At 34.2% G+C, this 23,206-nt stretch overlaps 1 protein-coding gene across 1 annotated transcript in view; it reads right to left on the reverse strand.

Annotated features, from left to right (window-relative positions):
• Positions 1-23,206, reverse strand: part of Dmd (dystrophin) — a 1,999,854-nt gene that overhangs the window by 1,533,378 nt on the left and 443,270 nt on the right. Inside the window, exons 8-9 of the mRNA XM_090326714.1 lie at positions 20,054-20,235; positions 18,373-18,501 (exon numbers count right to left, since the gene is read on the reverse strand). Coding sequence (XP_090182840.1) covers positions 18,373-18,501; positions 20,054-20,235 — 311 coding nt within the window. The remainder of the gene's footprint in view (positions 1-18,372; positions 18,502-20,053; positions 20,236-23,206) is intronic.

Here is a 23,206-nt window from a genome sequence, read left to right on the forward strand (position 1 = left end):
ATCCTTATCTTTTGTTCCATAATAATTATTACTTCAGAAAGAATCCTAGATTAAGATCATAGATTTCAGGTTTGCCGGTAAATGAAAAGTCATCTGGAACAATTACACGTTCCTAGGATCTAGTAGGCGAACACACTCACAAATCATGTGCCCAATGCCAGTCTCATTATCTAATCTTTGTTTAGATACTTCTAAAAATAACTTCATTATATCTCTAAACATTTTACTTTATTAGTTCTCTAAGATATTTTTACTTCATTTTGAAATATTTTGATTAGAAAGCAAAATATTCCAAGAACATATATATGATTTTAGGAATTTGGGCAAGGGAACTTCATGTTTTCCATTTAGTGAATTAATTTTATAATTGAGAATTTCACATTATTTAGCCAATTTATCAAGGGCATGGCCATTTATTATTTTTCATTATATTTCATACATGAAAATTCTGAAAACTTAGATTCAACAATCATTAATATTGCTCATATTTATTTTCAGCTATTCACCTTTGACAAATTCCATACAAATGTACTTTCTGTTGCTATATAGTTCGATAAGGTCATTTGACTTTGCTTTGCCTAGGAATTTTTTTTTGTCAGTTCTGGGGCTTGAACTCTGGGCCTGGGCATTGGCCCTGAGCTATTCAGCTAGAGGTTACTGCTGTACCACTTGAGCTACAGTGCCACTTCTGGTTTTCTGGTGGTTAATTGGAGATAAGAGTATCTTGGATTTTCCTTCCTGGGCTGGTTTGAACCACAATCCTCAGATCTAAGTCTCCTGACTAGTTAGGGTTATATGCGTGAGCCACCAGTACATAGCTTATTGCCTAGGAATTTTGACCTGATGTAACATGAGTCACTTCTAGTTAAAAAATGCAAATGTCGGGCCAGGAGTTTGGCCTAGTGGTTAAAGTGCTTGCCTAGCATGCATGAAGACCCGGGTTCGATTCCTCGGTACCACATACATAGAAAAAAGGCCGGAAGTGGTGCTGAGGCTCAAGTGGTAGAGCTCTAGCCTTGAGAAAAGTCCAAGGACAGTGCTCAGGCCCTGAGCTCAAGCCCAGGACTGGCAAAAAAAATGCAAATGTTAAAAACTTCCAGAACTTTCTTTTCTTTTGCAGTTCCGGGGAACTTTCTATTTGGTGTTGTTTATAAGACTGGTAATATGAATGGTCTGTCTGTAGAATTCCTTTCCTCAGAATATATTGAGAGAATATAAGTAACTTATTTTGAAGTAGTACAAATTTAGGGAACAGGTGAAGAATAACTGGTATAGATGATACTTGACTATTAAACACATTCCAAAGGCTTTCTTTCATGCACATTTTCTGAAATCTTAATAATGCTTCAAACCAGAGCCAAGTTTTTCTACTAAATATCTCTATCATAGCTCCAAACACACAGAAATTACTCAATAATTATTAATTGAATGGAGGAATTGCTATAACTACTCATCTACTCGGGAATTATTAATAATTATTATCTTAATATTTCAAAGGATACTGAATAATAATATTTTATTCCCTTTAAAATCAGGAAAGTAAAAATCCAAGTACTAAGTTGTTAAATTTCTACTGAAAAATTCAGTAACACAAAAGCAAAAATGGAGTATTATTTCACATACACAAGAATATAGTTAAATATAAATTTACTTACCTCACTAAGTCCCAGGGAATTTGAATAATATAGAAAGGGAATACATATATGTCCTGATGTTTTCTAGGATATATAATAAATTTGAAGTTTTATTTGTACAGATGGTACTTAAGAAATAAATACAAAACAGGAAGTGTTTTCAAAAATGATCATATTTATCATTTAGAACAAGATAAAAATCCCGTATATTTGATATGATTGACAGTAGGTAAGTATTGTTTTGTATGTCTTGACATCTCATTGCATCTTATGGTATCTACATATCATTTGAGACTTCCATTTTTAACCAATTATCAGAACTGTCTTTAAATCATGGTACCAGGTATATATATATATTATATATATATATGTATACATGCACACACATAAATGTATACATATATGTATGTGGGATACATGTTAAAGGCTTCATGTTATTTTATTAAATATAGTACCTATAAGTATTGCAAATCTCTTAAAGATGGATATTTGTTTTAGCCTAAATTCACCATGCCATTATGCTTACATAGATTTATAAAGATATAAATTTTTTGATGCCTTACATGCATTAATTTTATTTTATTGAAAACATGTAATTCAGAAAACAAGTATCAATTTATTGTCATAATTCCTATTATAAGACTTGAAATTTCTTTTTTCCTTACATTTTGAAAATTTATTCGTATTAGGTACTGCTTACTTCTTTATATTATGTATACTTCATTACTAGATATGGTATAGAATATGCGTTTGGGGGGATTGCTTGATTTTTGTCAGTTGTGGGACTTGAACTGTGAGTTCTTCAGCTCAAAGCTAGCACTCTACCACTTGAGCCACTGTGCTACTAGAATATGCTTTTTTTTTTTTTGCTCCATCACTTGAGCCTCATCACCACTTCTTGGCTTTTTTTTTCTATGTATGTGGTACTAAGGAATCCAAGCACTCTACCAACTAGGCCAAACTCCTGGTTAGAATATGCTTTTTGTACTTACTTGTATGCTGTATTTTTTTTGCTGATACCTTTGTTTCTTGGTTGCTTGCTAGGCCAGCAGTCTCCCACTTGAGCCATGCCTCTAGCCCAATGTTTTTCTGGTTTTTGGAGATGCCATCTCATGGACTTTTCTGTTTGGACTGGCTTTGAACTATAGTCCTCCAGGCTGAGAAATTCAGAGTAGCTAGGATTTGAGCAATGAGCTACTAGCACATGGCAATTCTTTCATTTTATGCCTCGAGTTGTTTATTTTTCTATTGGGGTGTTCTGATTTTATTTATTGGTTTACTACAGACAATCACATCATTATTATAATATTCCTAATTAACTTTTTGACTTTCATCTTCATAACACATATCATCATACTCAAATACATGACAATACATGATTTGCCTTATTAAATAACATAATTCATTCAGTAAATATTTAACAGAACTAGACTGTTAAAACATAGAAGCATTTGATTTTTTTAAACTTAAAGGTACACTATTTCAAATTAATTTCTGGCCTCTAGATGCAAGTGGCAAAGAGTAATTAGTAAATTAGTTGCAATCTATTGCCTCTGGTATACTTGTTCCTGATCTATTTGGGTTATCACACAGTTAAAATGACTTTAATTATCCAGCCTACATGAAATTTAAATGATAAAATAGATGTAGAAAAATCTGTGACCACATTTTATTTCTAATTCCATTAATGATCCATATATCCTGCTGAATATTGGTTTTGGATTGTTATAAAAGAAATTTTAATGTTTCTTACAGGGAACTACATACCTTAGAAAGCAAGCAGTTAACTATAACTGGATTTAGCAATCTAATCTACAGTATAGAAATTTATAATTAAAATACTCTTTTTATAATGCCAATATTTTAGCCAAAAATTTCCTTTGGATATGATATAATGAAGATAAAATGCACTAAGATTTAAAACGACATGAAGATTCCAGAGAAGCCTAATAAACATTTTCACAATTGTTCACAGTAAGTAAACTTTATTTTGAACTAATCCAATTGTTATATTCAACTTTCATCACTGGCAATGTTATACTGTGAATAGATATAAAATACTAATTTCTGGCTGAATAAATATAAAACATTAATCTTTTGAGTCTCATTTTGAATAGGTGAAGGAGGAACCTGACTATGGATTTCTATAGCTGAATCATTAGGCAGATGAGTGGAACATAAAGAGTCACATAACAATTATCTATAATGCTTTTCTAAGGCAGTTTCAGTTCCCAAGGACTTATTTGGTGACTTTGATAGTGAAAATCATTGATTATATTCTTAAAATTTACCATGAAAAACTCCTTTATGCCAGCACTATTTACATGTTAATTTTACTTTAATTCTAAATTATTTACTACTAAACAAGATGTCTCTTCAAAGGATATAGAAATTCAAAAACTGCTGGTAAACTTCAATCCATCTACATTGAATTTTTTACATGTACCATATTATTTGAAGCCCTATGATATTCTACTGTTTTCTACTGATTACCCCACTTTTAAGGATGTGGGGTGATAAAATTTTACAAGAGAAATCAAAATTAGTCATGGTATCTCTGTCGGGGTCCTTCGTCCCAGGTCCCTCTTGACTAGGAAGGATGGGGAAAAAAATGCCCCAATCAGGCCAAGCCACAAGAGGAGAGGGCCCACTGTCTTCCCACACTCAGCCTTCCTTCCCTGGAGCACAAACAGATGCCACGCAGCTTCATCAAGGCAGGAAAATCTCTCTCCAAACCTCCCCTCCTAAGGAAGTCCCTCCAGCTAATATAGCCTCACTCTAGGCCCCAGCAGAGAGTGATAAACAATAACACATTTGTAACCAATGGTAATCAAGTTTTGCGCCCTGCCTCATGCGCCTTGCCTTGTCTCAGCAGAAAGTTATTAGACATGGGGTTACTCGGCCTCCAACATATCTCTATTCATTTTAAGAAATCTATATGTATAATACTTTTACTTAATGTTACATATTTTAATTTTGTAGTTATCAAATATTATGTATAGTTTTTCTGACAAAAGATTTAATATTTTACTTAATAAATATTTATTGAACACATTAAAACATTGTCTAAAACCAAAGTTGATTTTAAAAGCAATGAAATCAATTCATAACAAAGTAATCTTATTACATAATGTGTGTCAAAATTAGAGGTTGTTTCCAAAAACAGGCAATATAGTAAACTAGCTTAAAATAATTCTGTTCTAGGGAAAATAGTGTACTTGCAAAATCCAGAAACTTGACACGATTTAGTATCTTTGGGCTCGTTTCTGTATCTTCAATGTAAAGACTGTGAAACATGTTCTACCTATTTTATATTCTTAGTAATAAACAGCATATAAATTATTCTCAAATAAATTTAGTGTTTCACTTATGTTGGAAAGTAATTGATCAGTCATTGAAGAACTGACTCCACAATGCTTATGAAGAAAGATACTCTCAAACTTTTCTGAAAATCTGTGCAAGCTTGACAAAAGTCACTAGTAAATCAAGTGAACTTTATTGCATATATAGCTATAATTTATATAGCTTTATTGAATATATACTTATAATAACAACTTTTCTTGACTGATCTTCATTTCTCATTACACCCTTGTAAATTTTGATGGATGTTATGATGAGTATAACAAAACAGCTTATCCTAAAAACACTTTTACAATGTAATTTTAACTCTTTCCTCCCGTCCTTCCTTCCTTCCTTCCTTCCTTCCTTCCTTCTTTCCTTCCTCCTTCCCTCACTTACTTCCTTTCTTTTGCTCTCTTTTTCTTTTTTCTCTTTGCTTTGCTTTCTTTCTTTTATTCTGTATTCTTTCCTTGCATATATAAGGCATGTGACCCTGGAGAAAGTTAAACTGTGTCTTGCAATAAGAAGTCATGTGAGTGTCTACTTTTTGGATCATTTACTTTTGAACTCTAACCAGTATTCTGCGTGGGTGCAGCAGACAATATTGCAAAGCATATACATGACACAGAGCCAACAACTTTGGCTTATATCCTAGCATTATTTACTATGTAGGAAGGAGGTACATGTGAAGGAAAAAACATTCTTCACAACTCTGATACTCTCTTATTACAGCTATATCAAAAGACAGCATCTCAGATGAACTCCACATTCAAGAGAGATGATAAATGACTTGGCAATAGCAAATCATAAACAAGATAAGCACGATAAGCATATTTGTATTAACCAGGTGAGATAAAGTTGTATCATCCAGGTAAACTGATCACTATACAGGTCCACTTAGAGAGAGGAACAAATAAATAGCAAATGAGGTAACAAGATGAAACAGGACTTTAATTAGATTTGTAATGAAATGCACCAAAATAAAAGTATGGCATTATATTCCTTGAGACCCAAGGTAACTAATTAAGTACTCCATCTACTCTATATTAGAATACCCAAACAATTTATTTTCAATAAACAAGTAAGCCACCAGACATGATAAAGCATTGCAACATTAATATATTAGTTTAGGTTCATCCAATAAGTGCATAAAATATAATGGGGAATGGGGATTTTCAGATTATCTTTGCTTTAAAGCAACTGACTTCCATATTTTTCTCATGCAGCTGCATTTCTGGTGCTCCCAGATGAGAGGAGAGGCAGAGAGAAAGAGAGAAAGAGAGAGAGAGAGGGAGAGAGGCAGAGAGGGAGAGGGAGAGAGAGAGAAAGAGAGAGAGAGAGAGAGAGAGACAGAGAGACAGAGACAGAGACAGACAGAGAGACAGACAGAGAGAGAGACAGAGAGACAGAGAGACAGAGAGAGACAGAGAGAGATAGAGAGAAAGGGAGTGCTAAAATTTTGGATATTATTTCACTACTCCCTTTAAGGTTAATGCATTGACAATTGTTCATTACAGTGCTCCTGGTGGCAATTTTAAGTGGTTGAGCCTAGTTTAAGATAGACAAAGAAAATATTTTTCAGAAAGGATTAAAGTACTTGTAAGACCACAGTTAATTTGCTTAAAACATTAAAAGAGCAAGTATAGTCTCTAAGCCTTTTTTCTGTCATATCTTGCCATGTGACTGCTCTCTCCTCCTCACAATTTCTCAGATGATATTTCTTCTTGAAAACTAAATAAACCTATTTTCTTTATTTATTATCCAGCTTTTATAAATAGCAACCAAAACCAGAAAAACATGGGAATAAAATATCATTTTCCAGAATAGCATGTCCATTTAGCTATGGTACACTTTCCCACTTAGGTTACATCATAATTTACATGTTCTATTTTACATAAATTATAAATTTATAAGTAAATGAAAAAAGGCAAGAATGTTGATTTGTATTAATATAAGTTTTTTCACAGCCAAATATCTGTTGAGTGCCTATTATATAAGGATAGAAAATAATATGCTATGTGTTAATTATTTTAGCTATAATTTAAAGTTGAAATTTTATCTTTAGATGAGAAAACTGAGTCTTCAAAGGAAGAATGACACATTCAAGTCTCAGAGAAATTAGCTTTCTATCTATTCGTTTCATCTTCAAGAAAAGGGTCAACAAGTCTCTTTGCTATAGAATATTCCTTAATCATTTTTAAACATTTGACACCATTATAATGTTTAATCATATCTACATAAATATAAATACAATGAGTCAGAGAATCAACAGGAAAATATTTGTAACATACATAATAGACCACGTCCCTTACTTAATGAATATTAAGTTGAGTACTAATATTCCCAAAATGTTTAATATTTTATCCTCAATTTCATGTCTATAAGATAGAAATTAATCACCGTAAAGTTGATATGAAACTCAAAATTATAAATGTAAATTAGGTTCTTGGCATTTGATACATTTGTTACACCTAGTAGTATAATTGATCTGTTTTGGAATTAAATCTCAAAATACAACTTGGCTTTAATGAGAGTTTTCCTATAAATAATCATTTGAAAAGGCTTTAAATAATTATCTTTAATTAATATCAGAAACTCTGAATTGTGACCATAACAAATGGAATCATAAATCCTGGCGGGTGCTTCACATCAAGTACATCTTTCTTATAATCTCACAAGAGCACATCCAAAACAAACAGGAATTGCAAATGAATTACTGTCAATGGACTCTTCTCAGTGTGCAGTTTTTAAGTTAAAAGACTTTTAGCAAATATATATTACTTTATATGATATTTATATATATGCATGTATATATATCATGAAATATTTTAATTGCAAAACAAGGCTGTCTGTGCTGCATGTGATGTAGTACATATATCCTTGCAATATAATGACTGCCATGTTTCGAAGGGTTATATTTTACACTCTAGGTTTTATTATTTTATTCTATATAGTCTATAAATATACTGAAGTTTTTTTTTTTACATCTCATCACTTCTTTTTTTTATTTTTTTATTTTTTATTGTAATTAGTAAAAGGGTTACATGATATTTGCCAAATAGAAGATGCATTAATTCACATACATTGATACCCTTTCACATGTCTTGGTCCCCATTTCCCTCCCCCCCCACACCCCCCACCCGTCTTGGTTTTCCCCCCTTCCCTATCAAATTTCAAATATCCAAATACAAGTAAATTCAATATATCATAACAAGGTGAGATATTATACCAATATGAGATAACCAAGGGACAGCAAAGGAGATGAGAGACAACATAGTACATTAAGGACAACAATCATTCATTATATGGCTTTTGTTTCAATATCCTGGAGGTCCTTTCAATTAGCTTCACATTATATGGCCTTATGTATCAAGATTTTGCTCTATTTCAGATCTCTGCTAGTAGAGCCCAAGGTTTCTACTGATTATGATGAATGAGGGAAACCATTGAGCCTAAGTTCCTTTGAGTCTGGCTTACTTCACTTAATATGATTTTTTCTAAGTCTTTCCATTTCCTAACAAATGGGGCGATGTCATTCTTTCTGACAGCAGCATAGAATTCCATTGTGTACAAATACCACAACTTGTTGATCCACTCATCAACTGAGGGACATCTAGGTTGGTTCCATATCTTTGCTATGGTGAATAGTGCTGCAATGAACATTGTTGTGCTAGTGGATTTAGTATGCCCTTGTTTCTGGATGGTTGGGTAAATGCCAAGTAGTGGAATTGCTGGGTCATAGGGGAGTTCTATGTTTAGCCTTTTGAGGCACTGCCACACTGCTTTCCATAGTGGTTGAACGAGTTTGCACTCCCACCAACAGTGTACTAGTGATCCCTCCTGGCCACATCCCCTCCAGTATATTGAAGTTTTTGTCTGTGCTCTATTGATTGAATTGATGAGTATAAATTAATCTCACTAAATAATTTGTAATCATTTTCAATCATAAACAGCTACTCAAAAATATGCAGATTTATTTCAAATTTCTGTGTATACCATAAATACATAGTTATCAATTTAAATTAAAGTGAAAAATAAATGGATGGTCATTTTTTCTCAGTCTGAGACTTGACATCCTGTCATGGACACTGTGCCTCATCTTATGTGCTTATCATGAGCTATATGTGCTGTACAACAAAGAAATTGCCTAGTTTATCTTAGAATATTTTCCTCAATTTATTGTTGGGGGGGTAATTTATGTACACATGCTCAGCCCTGTGCCATTTATCTGGTATACTAAGTAAGAAAAGTAATTTGATGTATAGAAACAAACTGTTCAACATGTTTAAAATAATCTTACATGCAGGGTTGGGAGTGTGGGCCTGGTGAAAGAATGTTTGCCTAGTTGAGATTTGAGGATCACAATTTGAAGCTAAACAGGCAGACAAATTCGAGAGTCACATCTCCAATTAATTACCCAAAGGCTGTGATTGGAGACTTGGTTCAAGTGGCAGAGTATGAGCTTTGACAGGAAAAAATGTTGAGTTGAGAGCTTGTGAAAGCTCTGAGTTTAAGTCCTAGCACTTGCATTGGAAGGAAGGAAGGAAGGAAGGAAGGAAGGAAGGAAGGAAGGAAGGAAGGAAGGAAAGAAGGAAAAACTAATTGGTGTATCACATTAGTAGAATAAATGATGTTAAAGTCAAATAATAATATCAGTTAATGCTGGAAAGATAATAAAATCGAATAGCATTTTATAATATTTAAAAACTCTCACTAAACTAGGCATGTATGAAATTACACTAACATAATGTAGGCTGTATGTAAATTGACCACAGCTATTACGCTTAGCTGTTATGCTATCCAGCAATTTCACTTTTGGGTATTTTATCCAAAGAATCAGTATCTTAGAGATATGTAGGCTTCTATGCTTTTTTCAACACTGTTTGCAATATCAAAATGTGGAAGAGGCATTTCAAATATCCACTGAAGCTCTAAGAAGCATGAATGGTATCTGAAGAGAGACAGACATCGAGGACATATGCACACACTGTATGATAGATATTTGCCTTTATTTAATCACATTTAATCTCATGTACTTGCTATTTTTGCTGTCTAGTATTGGCCAATGAGTCTCAGCTTAATCCTATACTTTATAAATATGTTTGAGCTAAAATATTATAGAGAATTGTTCATCTGAACTTTAACATCAATTATATTGAAGAAACCCTTAAGTATGAATTTGCTATTTCCCCCATTCTTATTATAAACATCCCAGTTTTTTTTTCTGCCAGATGTGAATAATACTTTAGGATTTTTTACAGATCTTTTCAGTTATGGAGATGCTTTTCTATGTATTTCTACATACTATATGTTAATTAATTCCAGGTTAAATGTCCCATTGCTTCTTATATTATAAATGTATAAATATCTACCAGTCCTTTTGGTCATACGTATTTCCTATAAATTTGAGAACTACAGTACATCACACAAAGAGGGGAAGAAGACAAATTAGTTTTTGATTTCCAAATAATTTTTTTAGATATTAAAATACTAACAGGAAGAAGCAGTGGTGAGAATGGAACAAACCCTTTGAATGGTAGGTCTGGGCATTTCAATTGGAGAAATATCACAGCTGTATTATAAACATAACATGAAATTTGAATCTAAATTCTGCAAGTTAGTAGCTGTTTCAACAAATCCAATCTGGTCAACTACTATGGAAAACAGTATGGTGGTTCCTCAAAAGACTAAACATAAGCCAGGTGCACAGTGACTCACTCCTATAATACTAACTACTCAGGAGGCTGAGATCTGAGGATCAAGGTTCAAAACCACCCCGGGTACAAAAGGACCAAAGACTCTTATCTCCAATTAACCTCTAGAAAATGTGAATTGGGGCTTGGCTCAAGGTTAGAGTGGTATCCTTGTACTGAAGAACTCAGGGACAGTGCCCAGGCCAAGTTCAAGCCCCATGACCTCCACACACAAAAAAAACTAAACACAGACCTGTCCTATCACCCAGCAATTCTACTCCTTGGCATTTACCCCAAAGTCCAGAAAAAAAGATATACTAACCCCACCAGCACAACGATGTTCATGGCAGCTCTATTTCACCATAGCAAAGATACGGAACCAACCCAGAAGCCCTTCAGTTGATGAGTGGATCAACAAGATGTGGAATTTATACACAATGGAATTCTATGCTGCCATCAGAAAGAATGATATCGCCCCATTTGTAAGGAAATGGAAAGACTTGGAAAAAATCATATTAAGTGAAGTAAGCCAGACCCAAAGGAACATAGGCTCAATGGTTTTTTCTTATTTGTAATAATTAGTGCACACCTAGGACTCTCCTAGCAGAGGATTACAATAGCTCAAAACCTAGATACTTGAGGTCATATAGGATTAGGCTAAATGAACGAATCTTCAGGATACAGAAATAAGAACTTTATCTTGTGTGATAATTGTTCTTAGTGTACTACATTATTTCTCTTCTCTTTCTTTGCCCTTTGGTTAATCTCATATTGTTATTATATTTGACTTTCTTACCTGGCATATTGTATATATGTTTATTTGTTTATTTGAAATAGGTAAGGGAAAGGTAAAAACAAGAAGATTGCGATGGGTGGAAGGAGGGAATTGGAGACAAAAACATAGGAAGTGGTATCAATATGTGAGAAGTAATGCACCTACTAACTGGTGAATGTAAATGTAACCCTTCTATATATTACAATAAAAATAAATTTAAATAAAATTAAACAAAGAAAAAAAGCCAGAAGTGGTGCTGTGACTCAGGTGGTAGAGCTCTATCCCTGAGAAAGCCCAAGGACAGTACTCGGGCCCTGAGTTCAGGACCCATGACTGACAAAAAATATTACTTCAGTGAAAGGATCTCACAAAGTTATTGTACTGGTAGAAGTAGAGGTGTTTTTAAAAGATTTTACTCCTGCAAATATTGAATAAGAAAAGTGTCTCTTTTGTGTTCTGGAGTGTAATTCCCTTTATCCATTTACAATTGTAGGATTCAAATCAAAGTATGGATAACTTTCCAAAGCCTGATTTCAGGACTTTGTAAAGTACCAACTACCAAAGCACATTACTGAAGCATCAAAAGGTTTATTAATAAATGTGGCTTAAGCTGTGCAATGAACACAAAAAATAAGCAAGGTCTTTATAGCAAAATTTAACCCCTCAAAAATTCTAGCATCACGATAGCATCACAATTCCTCTACAAGGAAGACAATAGTCCTGTAAAGTCAACAAAGAAGCAAGTGATATTTGCAAACAACTGGAAGAAAGCTTTACCTAGGATGACATCCATGAAAATTTAGTAAATTGAGTAGAAATCGGGGATAAATTGTGTAAAGATATAATTGAGTGGATTGGTTTCATTACTGAAAATCAGATGAATAGACAGAATAAAGAAGATGTCACACATATAAGACTCACTCAGCATTTGCTGATTTATATAACAGAGGACAAGACAAAATTTTATGAGCAGTGAGATAAAATTTACTAGGTTTGAGACCTCAGTGCACAGAGAGGTACTGATACATACCAAAGGGTTGGGAATGAGAAAGGTGATTTGCGGAGTGTCAGTGGCTGACTCCTGCAATCCTAATTACTAAAGCATCAGAGATCTGAAGATGAGAATCTGAAGACAGCCCAGGAAGGAAAGTCAGTGAAATTCTTATCTCCAATTAAATATCAGAAGTAGAGGTGTGGTTTAAGTGGTAGAGCACTTGAAGCCAAAAAGCTAAGGGTCAGTGCCCCAGTCCTAAGTTCAAATCCAGGTACCAGCAAGAGAAAAAAGAATTTGTGACTCTAACTGAAGAGATTAGGAATCACAAGGACAATTATGGTCATTTGCATATATATTGAAGTCAGGAGATTAAATCATGCTAATAAAGGAATGAAAATAAAAGATAAGAGGTTAAGATACCTTCCTGGAGATTCTTATCTTAAGGGAGAGGGAAGAAGGAGTCAGAGTGAAAAAAATGTAAAACAGTAAGAAAGAGAGAAGAATCTGCTAAGTACATAGCCTCTGAGAAAAGTGTTTCAAGGATGTTAGAAATCATAAGAGCTAAATAAAGGGCAACTTTATTCAGTGACTAAGAATATTTATTTGTTGAATAAGTAAACTAATGAATAAAACATACTTTGTGGAAGATGGTAGATTAAAGAAAGTAACACATGAAAAGCACACTAACAAGGTAGAAGGAAAATAAAAGGGGATTAAAGGAATAATATCATAGATATGGTACAGTGGACCAAAGTACAATTATATACTTGTGCAGAAATGTCAAAATAAAATGTATTGGTAAATTTTAGGTACATTTCCATGTGTTTGGAGAAAGAGGTATGTATGTGCTATAGGAGTCCACAGTAATTTTGAGAAATGTGAAACTTTTGGAAAGATGGAGAGAGACAGAGAGAAACTAACAATGAAAGAATGATCAAAGGTGTGTGTGTGTGTGTGTGTGTGTGTGTGTGTGTGTGTGTGTACTAATACTGGGATATCAACTCAGGGCATCACATTCTTTCTTGCAAGCCTGGCACTCTGCCACTTGAGCCATACAACCATAGTAAGCTTATTGCTGGTTAATTGGAGAAAAAGAATCTCATAGACCTTTCTGTTCCAGTTGGCTTTGAACTGAGATAACCAGATCTCAACCTCTTGAGTAGCTAGGATTACAAGTGTGAGCCACTAGTGCATGGCTTTAATATGAATTTATTCACAATTGTGATGTATTACATGAGGACATTGGAGGACTCACACCAAATAGAATTTTTCTTAGTAAATTATGAAAACAACTGGTTAATATGCAGAATACTAAAAAATTTTGACAGATAAGGGTAATCGAGGCTTCAAAGATATTGAGGTTTATCTCATATTGTTATAGAATTTTCCCTTGCTATATATGTTTATTTGGTTATTAGAAATAGGATAGGGAAGGAGGGAAACAAGATGAGGGGAGGGGGTGGGAGGAGGGAAATGGGGACCAAACACGAGAAAGGGTATCAATTTTTGTGAAGTAATGCACCTTCTATCTGGTGAATATAATGTAACTCTTCTATTAATTACAATAAAATATATGAAAAAGATATTGAGCTAAAGTTAATGCAGTACTTGTATATTTTTCAGAGGACTCTATTCTGCATGAATATTTTGTATAATAGAAATTTTCATGCTTTGTTGTTTATCACCATATAAACACCTACTACTACCTGATGGATGTAACTATTACCATGTTGTCGTCATTCTCGGACATCCATGTGGCGGGGGTAAGATGATGGCGGAGCCCAAAAGTAATACAGACCCCGGAGATCAGACTCTCGGTGCAGATCTACTTTATTCCACAAAATGAGCTCACTAAATACAGATCGAGTGGTCACAGCCACGTCATCAAATAGGGACGACCATCAGCCAATGGTGTCCTGAGACACTCCCTAGTTGTTCCAGGTGGGTGGGGCCAGGCGCCCTCTGGCTCCTTACTCCTTTCCTCACTGAGTGTGTATGTGCTAAGGGACAAATAGCAAGCAGCAGGGTTTTCACACCTCTCCCCATTTTTCTTTATTTATGGACAATCATATAAGGCCTAACCAACTTAGATAAGGAAAACATGGGTCCTGCTGCTGCAGAAATGGGCTTGGTGGGCCAAAGAGGACTAGGGAAAATTTAAAAAAAGACATTCTATAATTACATTTCAATAAATAGAATATTATATTAAAAGGGTTGATGGTTTCCATGAGGATATTTTCATATAAAAAGAGTTTAGAGAGTCAGGAGAGAGTTGAGAAAGAATGAAGGGGATATATGTAAGAACACAAAGATGGATTAATTTGAATTTAAATTAGAGATAAAAATAGCATCTCTCATCCCTGAATGATGTTTCAAGGATTAGATTAATTCCTGTGACATGGGACATAAACACTCAACATGTTGTAGAATTGTTACTTACTGATAATGAGGAGTCTGTTTTAAAATTCTTGTTCAAGATTATACAAGTAGCTTTTGTGAAAATTTGGGGAGAAACCGAATTAAAAATGAATGCCAAGTCAGAAGAATAGTCTCACTTGAATTCTTTTGTTCAGCTTTGGAAGAATAACTACAGAAGGCATAGCTAAGTCTTAAAATAGGGTTTGCTTTTAGGGAACATTTTCCCCAATTTACAATTTTCAACCTTATCCATCAATTATTGCCAAATAAATTGATAATTAAATGCACACCACTATCAGAAAAAAAGCTGTGAACCTTCCAAATTTGACTACTTTCAAATTATCAACAGGTCTATACTGAATGAACTACAATTCAGAATGCAGTTTTGATAAAAATCAACTTTCTTAAAAACTTTACAAATTGCTCTACTGAACCAAGTAAATTTTTCTTATAAAATATTTAATGGTGAAAAGCTAAAGCCATTCCCTCTAAAATCATGAATGAGACAAGGATGCCCACTCTCTCCACTCCTCTTTAACATAGTATTAGAATTCCTAGCCAGTGCAATAAGGCAAGAAGCAAGTATAAAGGGGAACTAAATAGGGAAAGAGGAAGTAAAACTATCCCTCTTTGCAGATGGCATGATTCTGTATTTAAAGAATCCTATAGACTTTACTCTCAAGCTCCTTGAGCTGATTCAAAACTTTGGAAGGGTATCAGGGTATAAAATTAACCCTCAAAAATCAACTGCCTTCCACTATGCCAACAGTGAGAGGAATGAGGCAACAATCAGGAAAGCAACTCCTTTTGCAATAGCCTCAAAGAAAATAAAGTACCTAGGAATTACCTTAACTAAGAATGTAAAGGACCTTTTTGATGAAAACTTTAAAACCCTGAAAAAGGAAATTAAAGCAGGACTGAGGAAATGGAAAAACCTCCCATGCTCCTGGATTGGAAGAATCAACATTGTGAAAATGACAATCTTGCCAAGGGCTATCTACAAATTCAACAAAATACCCATCAATATCCCAATGGCATTCTTTAAAGAAATAGAAGAGGCAATCCAAAATTTCATATGGAATAATAAAAGATCCCGTATAGCAAAAACACTTGTTAGCAGAAATATCAGCGCAGGAGGAATTTCAATACCAAACTTTAGACTCTACTCCAGAGCTATAATAATGAAAACAGCTTGGTACTGGCACAAGAACAGGCCTGAAGACCAGTGGAGTAAACTGAGGACCCAGATATTAAACCACAGACCTATGGCCACCTAATCTTTGACAAGGGAGCCAAAAAAATAGAATGGAAGAAAGATAGCCACTTAAACAAGTTGTGCTGGCAGAACTGGTTAAGCACCTGCAGAAAACTAAAGTTGGATCCTTCTTTGTCACCTTGCACTAGAATTAACTCCAAATGGATCAAAGACCTGGAGGTAAAACCTGACACACTGAAAACTTTACAAGAAGGAAAAGGAGATACACTAGGCCTCCTTGGCACAGGTCGAAACTTTCTTAATAAGGACCAAGAATCACAACAAATCAGAGAAAAGCTGGATAAGTGGGACTGCATTAAACTGCAGAGCTTTTGTATGGCAAAGGACATAGCTAGTAAATTAATTAGGAAGCCTACAGAGTGGGAGAAGGTATTCACCAACCAAACAATGGACAAAGGCCTTATATTTAAAATATATCAACAGCTCAACAAATTGAATCCCTCCAAAACTAATCTCCAAAGTAACCATCCCATTAAAAAATGGGCCAAAGATATAAAGAGAGTCTTCTCTGAAGAAGAAACAAAAATGGCCTATAGACACATGAAGAAATGCTCAACATCTCTGGTCATAAAAGAAATGCAAATCAAAACAACTCTAAGATTCCACCTCACTCCAATTAGAATGGCCAGGATCAGGAAAATGAATAATAACAGATGCTGGTGGGGATGTGGCCAGGAGGGATCACTACTATACTGTTAGTGAGAGTGCAAACTCATTCAACCAATATGGAAAGCAGTGTGGAAGTGCCTCAAAGGACTAAATATAGAGCTCCCCGTATGACCCAGCAATTCCACTACTTGGCATTTACCCAATCATCCAGAAACAAGGACATACTAAATCCACTAGCACAACAATGTTCATTGCAGCATTATTTACCATAGCAAAGATATGGAACCAACCTAGATGTCCCTCAGTTGATGAATGGATCAACAAGATGTGGTATTTATACACAATGGACTACTATGCTGCTGTCAGAAAGAACGACATTGTCCCATTTTTTAGGAAATGGAAAGACTTAGAAAAAAATCACTTTAAGTGAAGTAAGCCAGACTCAAAGGAACTTAGGCTCAATGCTTTCCCTCATTTCAGTAGAAACCTCGGGTTCTCCTAGCAATGATTAGCAATAGAGCAAAACCTTGATACATAAGGCTGTACAGTATGAGGCTAATTGAAAGGACCTCTAGGATATAGAAACAAAAGCCATATTATGAATGATTGTTATCCTTAAGGTACTCTGTTATCTCTCAGCTCTTTTGCTGTCCCTTGGTTATCTCATATTGTTACAGAATCTCACTTTATTATCTGATATATCAGATATATTTGTATTTGGTTATTTGAAATTGAATAGGGAATGGGGGAAAACAAGTTGAGGGAGGTTGGGGGGAAGGAAATGGGGACCAAGACATGTGAAAGGGTATCAATATATGTGAATTAATGCACCTTCTATCTGTCAAATATCATGTAACCCTTTTATTAATTATAATAAAAATATCAAAAAAATAATTTCTTGTAAACCTTGCTATTCTAGTACTCTTCATTTCCATACAATAATACATACAAACCTATAATTTCATAAGATTTAGGTTTTGTACTGTTTGCAAGTATGAAAAAAATGTTGAGCTAGTCCGTAGTGTATAATATATTAACTGTTATATAGAATCATGTCTGTTTTGATTTGACTTTCCTTCCAAATTCTATAAAGCCTGCTTTATACAAATTTAAGTTAACTAAATTAAGAGATCACAGGAAAAAGCGTGTAGTTTCATTTTTTTAAACAAAATGTGATCATAATTTATAGAACATATAATAAATTTATTCATTTAAAAGTATCATTTTATGGAAATAATCTAGAACATAGAAGATAACTAGATACCTAAAAATCTCAGCAATATTATGTATACTTAGTACTTTTATCTGTTTTTCTACACTTTATCATTTTATATATATATATATATGTATGGACTTCAATGCTTTCTATAATCAATAACATCCTTTGTAAAATATAAGAAAAACCTATTAATAATTATATCACATGAGTATAATTTATGAAGAATGAATATTTATTAAACTTACAAAAGTCTGAACAGAGAAGCATCATGTAAGAGATTCCAATAAAACAGGGGTAAACAAAATAGCTCAGAAGGAAGGAAAAATTACTGAGAACCTCATACATACAGGCAAAAGCAATGTCACATTATCTTGGAAATCTCTAGTTTTAGAAGAGAAAGTAAACATTGCCATACCTGTGAAGGAAATGGGCCAGCATGTTCAGAGGTGGAGACATAAGCAGCCTGAGTGTAGGCATAGCTCTTGAATCTAGGCTTAGGGGACGACGAAGTTCTCTCATAGCCTTGTGCTAGACTGACTGTGATCTATAGAGGGTTTGAGAGAGAGAACACAAAGAAAAATAGACTTGGTAAATCATCCAGCAAGAGCACTTCCAACATGCTACAAAACAGAACATAAAAAAGCCATATAATGAATGATTGTTGTTCTTAAGGTACTATGTTATCTCTCATCTCTTTTGCTGTCCCTTGGTTATCTCATATTGTTACAGTATCTCACTTTGTTACCTGATATATCGGATATATTTGTATTTGGTTATTTGAAATTGGATAGGGAATGGGGGAAAACAAGATGAGGGGTGGGGGTGGGGGGGAGGGAAATGGGGACCAAGACATGTGAAAGGGTATCAATGTATGGGAATTAATGAACCATCTATCTGGCAAATATCATGTAACCCTTCTATTAATTACAATAAAAATATATGAAGAAAAGAGGAGATGAACCACTTCATCCTAAATACATATTAGTGATATTAAAAAGTGGTGCAATAAGAATTATGACGCTCACAACTCTTATCACGTTGGAGAGCAGACAGATTGGAAAGGTAACTAGGGTGTGATTTTACCATGTAGACTGCAAAAAAACTTCAGTCCATTCTAATCTCACAACTCCAGTAGCATGATTCTTTTGAATCAAGCAAAAATAGGAAATTTTCTCTGAACACAAAGTAAACAAAGCCAGAATTCATCAGATCAATACCCTAGAAAGGACTGAAGCTTTGATAAGCTAAAAATAGAACTAGCTCAGAGTGAGAAAATTAGGCCTGAGAACTTCCCCTCTGATGAAATAATAATAATAATAATTTCATTATTTTTGCCTAAAAATATAAGAAAGAACTTCAATTTCCCACTGTACAGAGAAAGAATAAACCACTTAATGGAAGAAGCATTCTGAATTCAAACAATGATTTAATAAGAATTTCATCATATGTGTTCTCCACATAATTTTATTCGAAACATCATAAAATACTTCCTACTCTCAACAATGTTACATTCCACAGTCAGAAATAGCTATGTATCAATAATTTTCCAATAAGCTTTTGAAAAATACATTTTTGTGTGGTACTAGGGATCAAACTAAGAGCATTATATCTGCTAAGCAAGCTCTTTGCCACTGAGCTACAGCCCAGTGTGAAAAATACCTTTTTATAGTGCTTGTCTCTGCTTTTGCTCTGGCCTTTAGCTCTGTTTTATGTTTGGGAGTTTACATTTTAATATGCATATGATTCTGCTCTTCATTTAATTTCTCTTTACCTAAAAAAGGTAATACATTCTATACTCCAAAGACATGGTACATATCAATATCTCAATATTTAAACAAGGTTCTTTGAAACGAATCTGTACACATCAGATGTAATTTAAATGATTCATGTAGTTGGTGTTTGTATCCGGTATACACACGATATGATAGGCTGTATATATGTATCATAATACATTTATGTGATATATGTCCATTATCCAGGGTATGTAAGCACACACGTAAATATCATTATTTAAGTAAATTTTGGGAGTGTAATACCTAAAACTGTTCATAGAATAGGAAATATCATTCATATTAGCATTTCTTTAGATACTTTACCTGTTGAGAATAATGCATCTGGTGATGTAATTGAAAATGTTCTTCTCTTGTCACCTTAGAGGACCTTGGCAACATTTCCACTTCCTGGATGGCTTCAATGCTCACTTGTTGAGGCAAAACTTGAAAGAGTGATGTGATGTACATTAAAATAGACTTCTTATCTGGATAAGTGGTAGCAACATCTGTAAGCACATTAACACCACATATCAATTTTTAGTTTCTATATTGGAGACTCTGAAAGGGTAATGAACAAATCAATGTTACAGGAAGAAGACAGATTAATGAGCACTCCATTGTCCATGAATGTCCTCTAGAGACTAATTAGAACATAATAATCAAGCCTAAAATGTCCTTGCAATTTGGCAGACCAATGAAATGAGCACTAAATTCAATTTCTTTTCCTTATTCACATAAAATCTTCATTTTTTTCTCTGTCAGTGTGGGGCTTGAATTCAGAGTCCAAGTACTATTACTGAGCTTTCTCACTCAAAGTTAGTGCCCTTACCACTTTGATCCACAGTGCCACTTCTGGTTTTTTGGTGGTTACTTGGAGATAAAAGACTCACAACATTTTTTTCTCAGTTGGCTTTGAACTGCAATACTCAGATCTCAGCCTCCTCTGTAGCTAGGATTACAGGTATGAGCCACAGGGCCCCAGATTAAAATCTTCATTTTGTAATCTCTATTCCATGTCAAACTGCCAAAAGTGACCAGTATAACAGAATAGCTTTCCTTAAGTAAGCAAACTAAATGCAAAACTTACATTTTCCTTTCCATGAAAAGTCATATTAGCATGTTAATTAAAATGATGCATTTGTAGTCAAGTACTCAAAAGTGCATAATGCCTTGGTTCAAATTAAATAAACATTAAAATTTCTAGTCAAATTTTGGCTTGTGTTAAATTATATAAGGACGCAAATACATCTTTGTTAAAAATGAGCTATATATTGCCACAATCAAAATAAAACAAAGCACCCTACATAAAACATATAAAATGATTTTAGGTCTTTTTGTGAAATTCCTTTGCATTCCATAATGTATATTCTGCATTTACTAAATTAGGTACTCCTTAACCTATTTTTAGCATTCATTCACTGATCCAAGTAGTTGCTTTTGTCACCTAATAACAATGCTTCTCTGTAAAGAACAATACATATACTAATGAAAATAATTTGCATTGATAAAGATGATTCCATTTCATAATTACATTAATAAAGATAAAAAGCAATGGCATTTATTTTTTTTTGCCAGTCCTGGGTCATGAACTCAGGGCTTGAGTACTATCCTTGGGCTTTCTCAAGGCTAGAGCTCTACCAATTGAGTCACATCACCACTTCCAGAATTTTTCTATGTATGTGGTACCTAAAAATCAAACCTGGGTCTTCGTGCATTCTAGGTAAGCACTCTACCACTAGGCCAAACCCGGCCCAATAGCTTTTTTTATCCATGAGAAACACCAAAGTATTTTACCTTGTAAACATGTAATTAGTCTTTTCAATATGCTTATTTTGTAACTAGTAGAAAACTACCAGCTTCATCTTTTTATGAATAATGCTTACTTAAGCCATAAGGAAAAAATATAATCAGGTATTTAGAAAAGACACTGAGAGCTTGTCAAATGTTCCTGCTTTCAAGTATTAATGGAAAATTTCTGTTAAATGTAGTTACGAAAATATAACTTAAATATTAGGCATTCAATCTAATGAATAATGACACCTAGAAACTGCAATTTGATTATGACAAGTATTCATTAAAATATGAAATACTGAAAAATATATTCAACAAATGCTGAATTACTACTTTGTGTTAGGATATATTCTTTTTCCTTCCCTCCCTCTCTCTTTTCCCTCCTCCTTCTCCTCCTCCTCCTTCTTCTCCTCCTCCTCCTCCTCTTCCTCCTCCTCCTCCTCCTTCCCTTTATATGGTAATAGGGCTGGAAATCCCAACATGGGCACTGGCCCTTAGCTTTTTCGCTCAAGGTTGGCATTCTGCTACTTAAGCCACAGCTCCATTTCCAGTTGTTTTGGTTGTTAACTGGAGAGAAAACTTCCACAGACTTCTCTGCCTGATTTTTTTTCAAACCATGATCTTCAGATCTCAGTCTCAGGAGTAACTGGTCTTACAGGTGGGAGCCACCAGTGCCCATCAAAATATACTACACTTTGAGGATTGAGAAGTAAATGAGCCCATAGGTCTGTTGTGAAAGAATAAAGATATTAAGGAAAAAGGAAGTTATGAATAAATAATTTTATTAAAACACATAAGCATATATCTTTTTATCACATGATAATTGTACATATTTAGGAGCTACAATATGATTCTTTCAATACCTGCATACAATATATACTTATCAAATTAAAATTTTACCTAATTGTTTTATCTTTGTTGTACAGAAAAACATTTTTGCAAATGCACTGTGTTTGCTGGACTCTGGATAAAATTATATAGAAAAAGCATTTTTTTCACAACTTTGAAGGAAGATTTATGTTTTTATATCTTTCCTGTGAGTCATGGGGCTTGAACTTAGGGCTTAAGCCGTATCCCTCAGCTTCTTTATGTTCAGGGCTAGTGCTCTACCACTTGAGCCACAGTGCCACTTGCCACTTTTTTCTGAGTAGTTAATTAGAGAGTCTCATAAACTTTCCTCCTTCAGTTGCATTCAAACTACAATCCTCAGATCTCATTATCCGAGTAGCTAGGATTACAGGGATGAGATACGCATGCTTGATTTTTAATGTCATTTTGGTTTTATTTTTATTGGGCTTTGAAGTTAGCGTTTTGTGATAGACAAGTGCTCTACCACTTCAACCAGATTTCAGTACTTTTTGCTTAGTTATTTTTCAGATAATCTCACTTTTATCTAGAACTACCATAGGATAATGTTTCTCCTAACTCTGTTTCTCAAGCAGCTGGAATTACAGATTTTTTTTTTTCTGGGTAGCAGATTCGAACTCAGGGCTTTTTACTTGCTTAGGTGTCTTGTTGACTACTGGAAATGATCATTTAAGTTATGTCTACAGACTTTGCTATTTATTTTGTAGATGGAGTCTGTTTGACTTCTGCCCAGGCTTCCATTGTACCATAATCCTCAGGATCTTAGTCTCCTGAAGTGAAATGTTGTATCATTCAGTATTCAAATGAAAAATACAAAAA

Source organism: Megascapheus bottae, chromosome X, assembly GCF_031878675.1.
Source record: "Megascapheus bottae isolate mThoBot1 chromosome X, mThoBot2.hap1, whole genome shotgun sequence".
Lineage (NCBI taxonomy): Eukaryota > Metazoa > Chordata > Mammalia > Rodentia > Geomyidae > Megascapheus > Megascapheus bottae.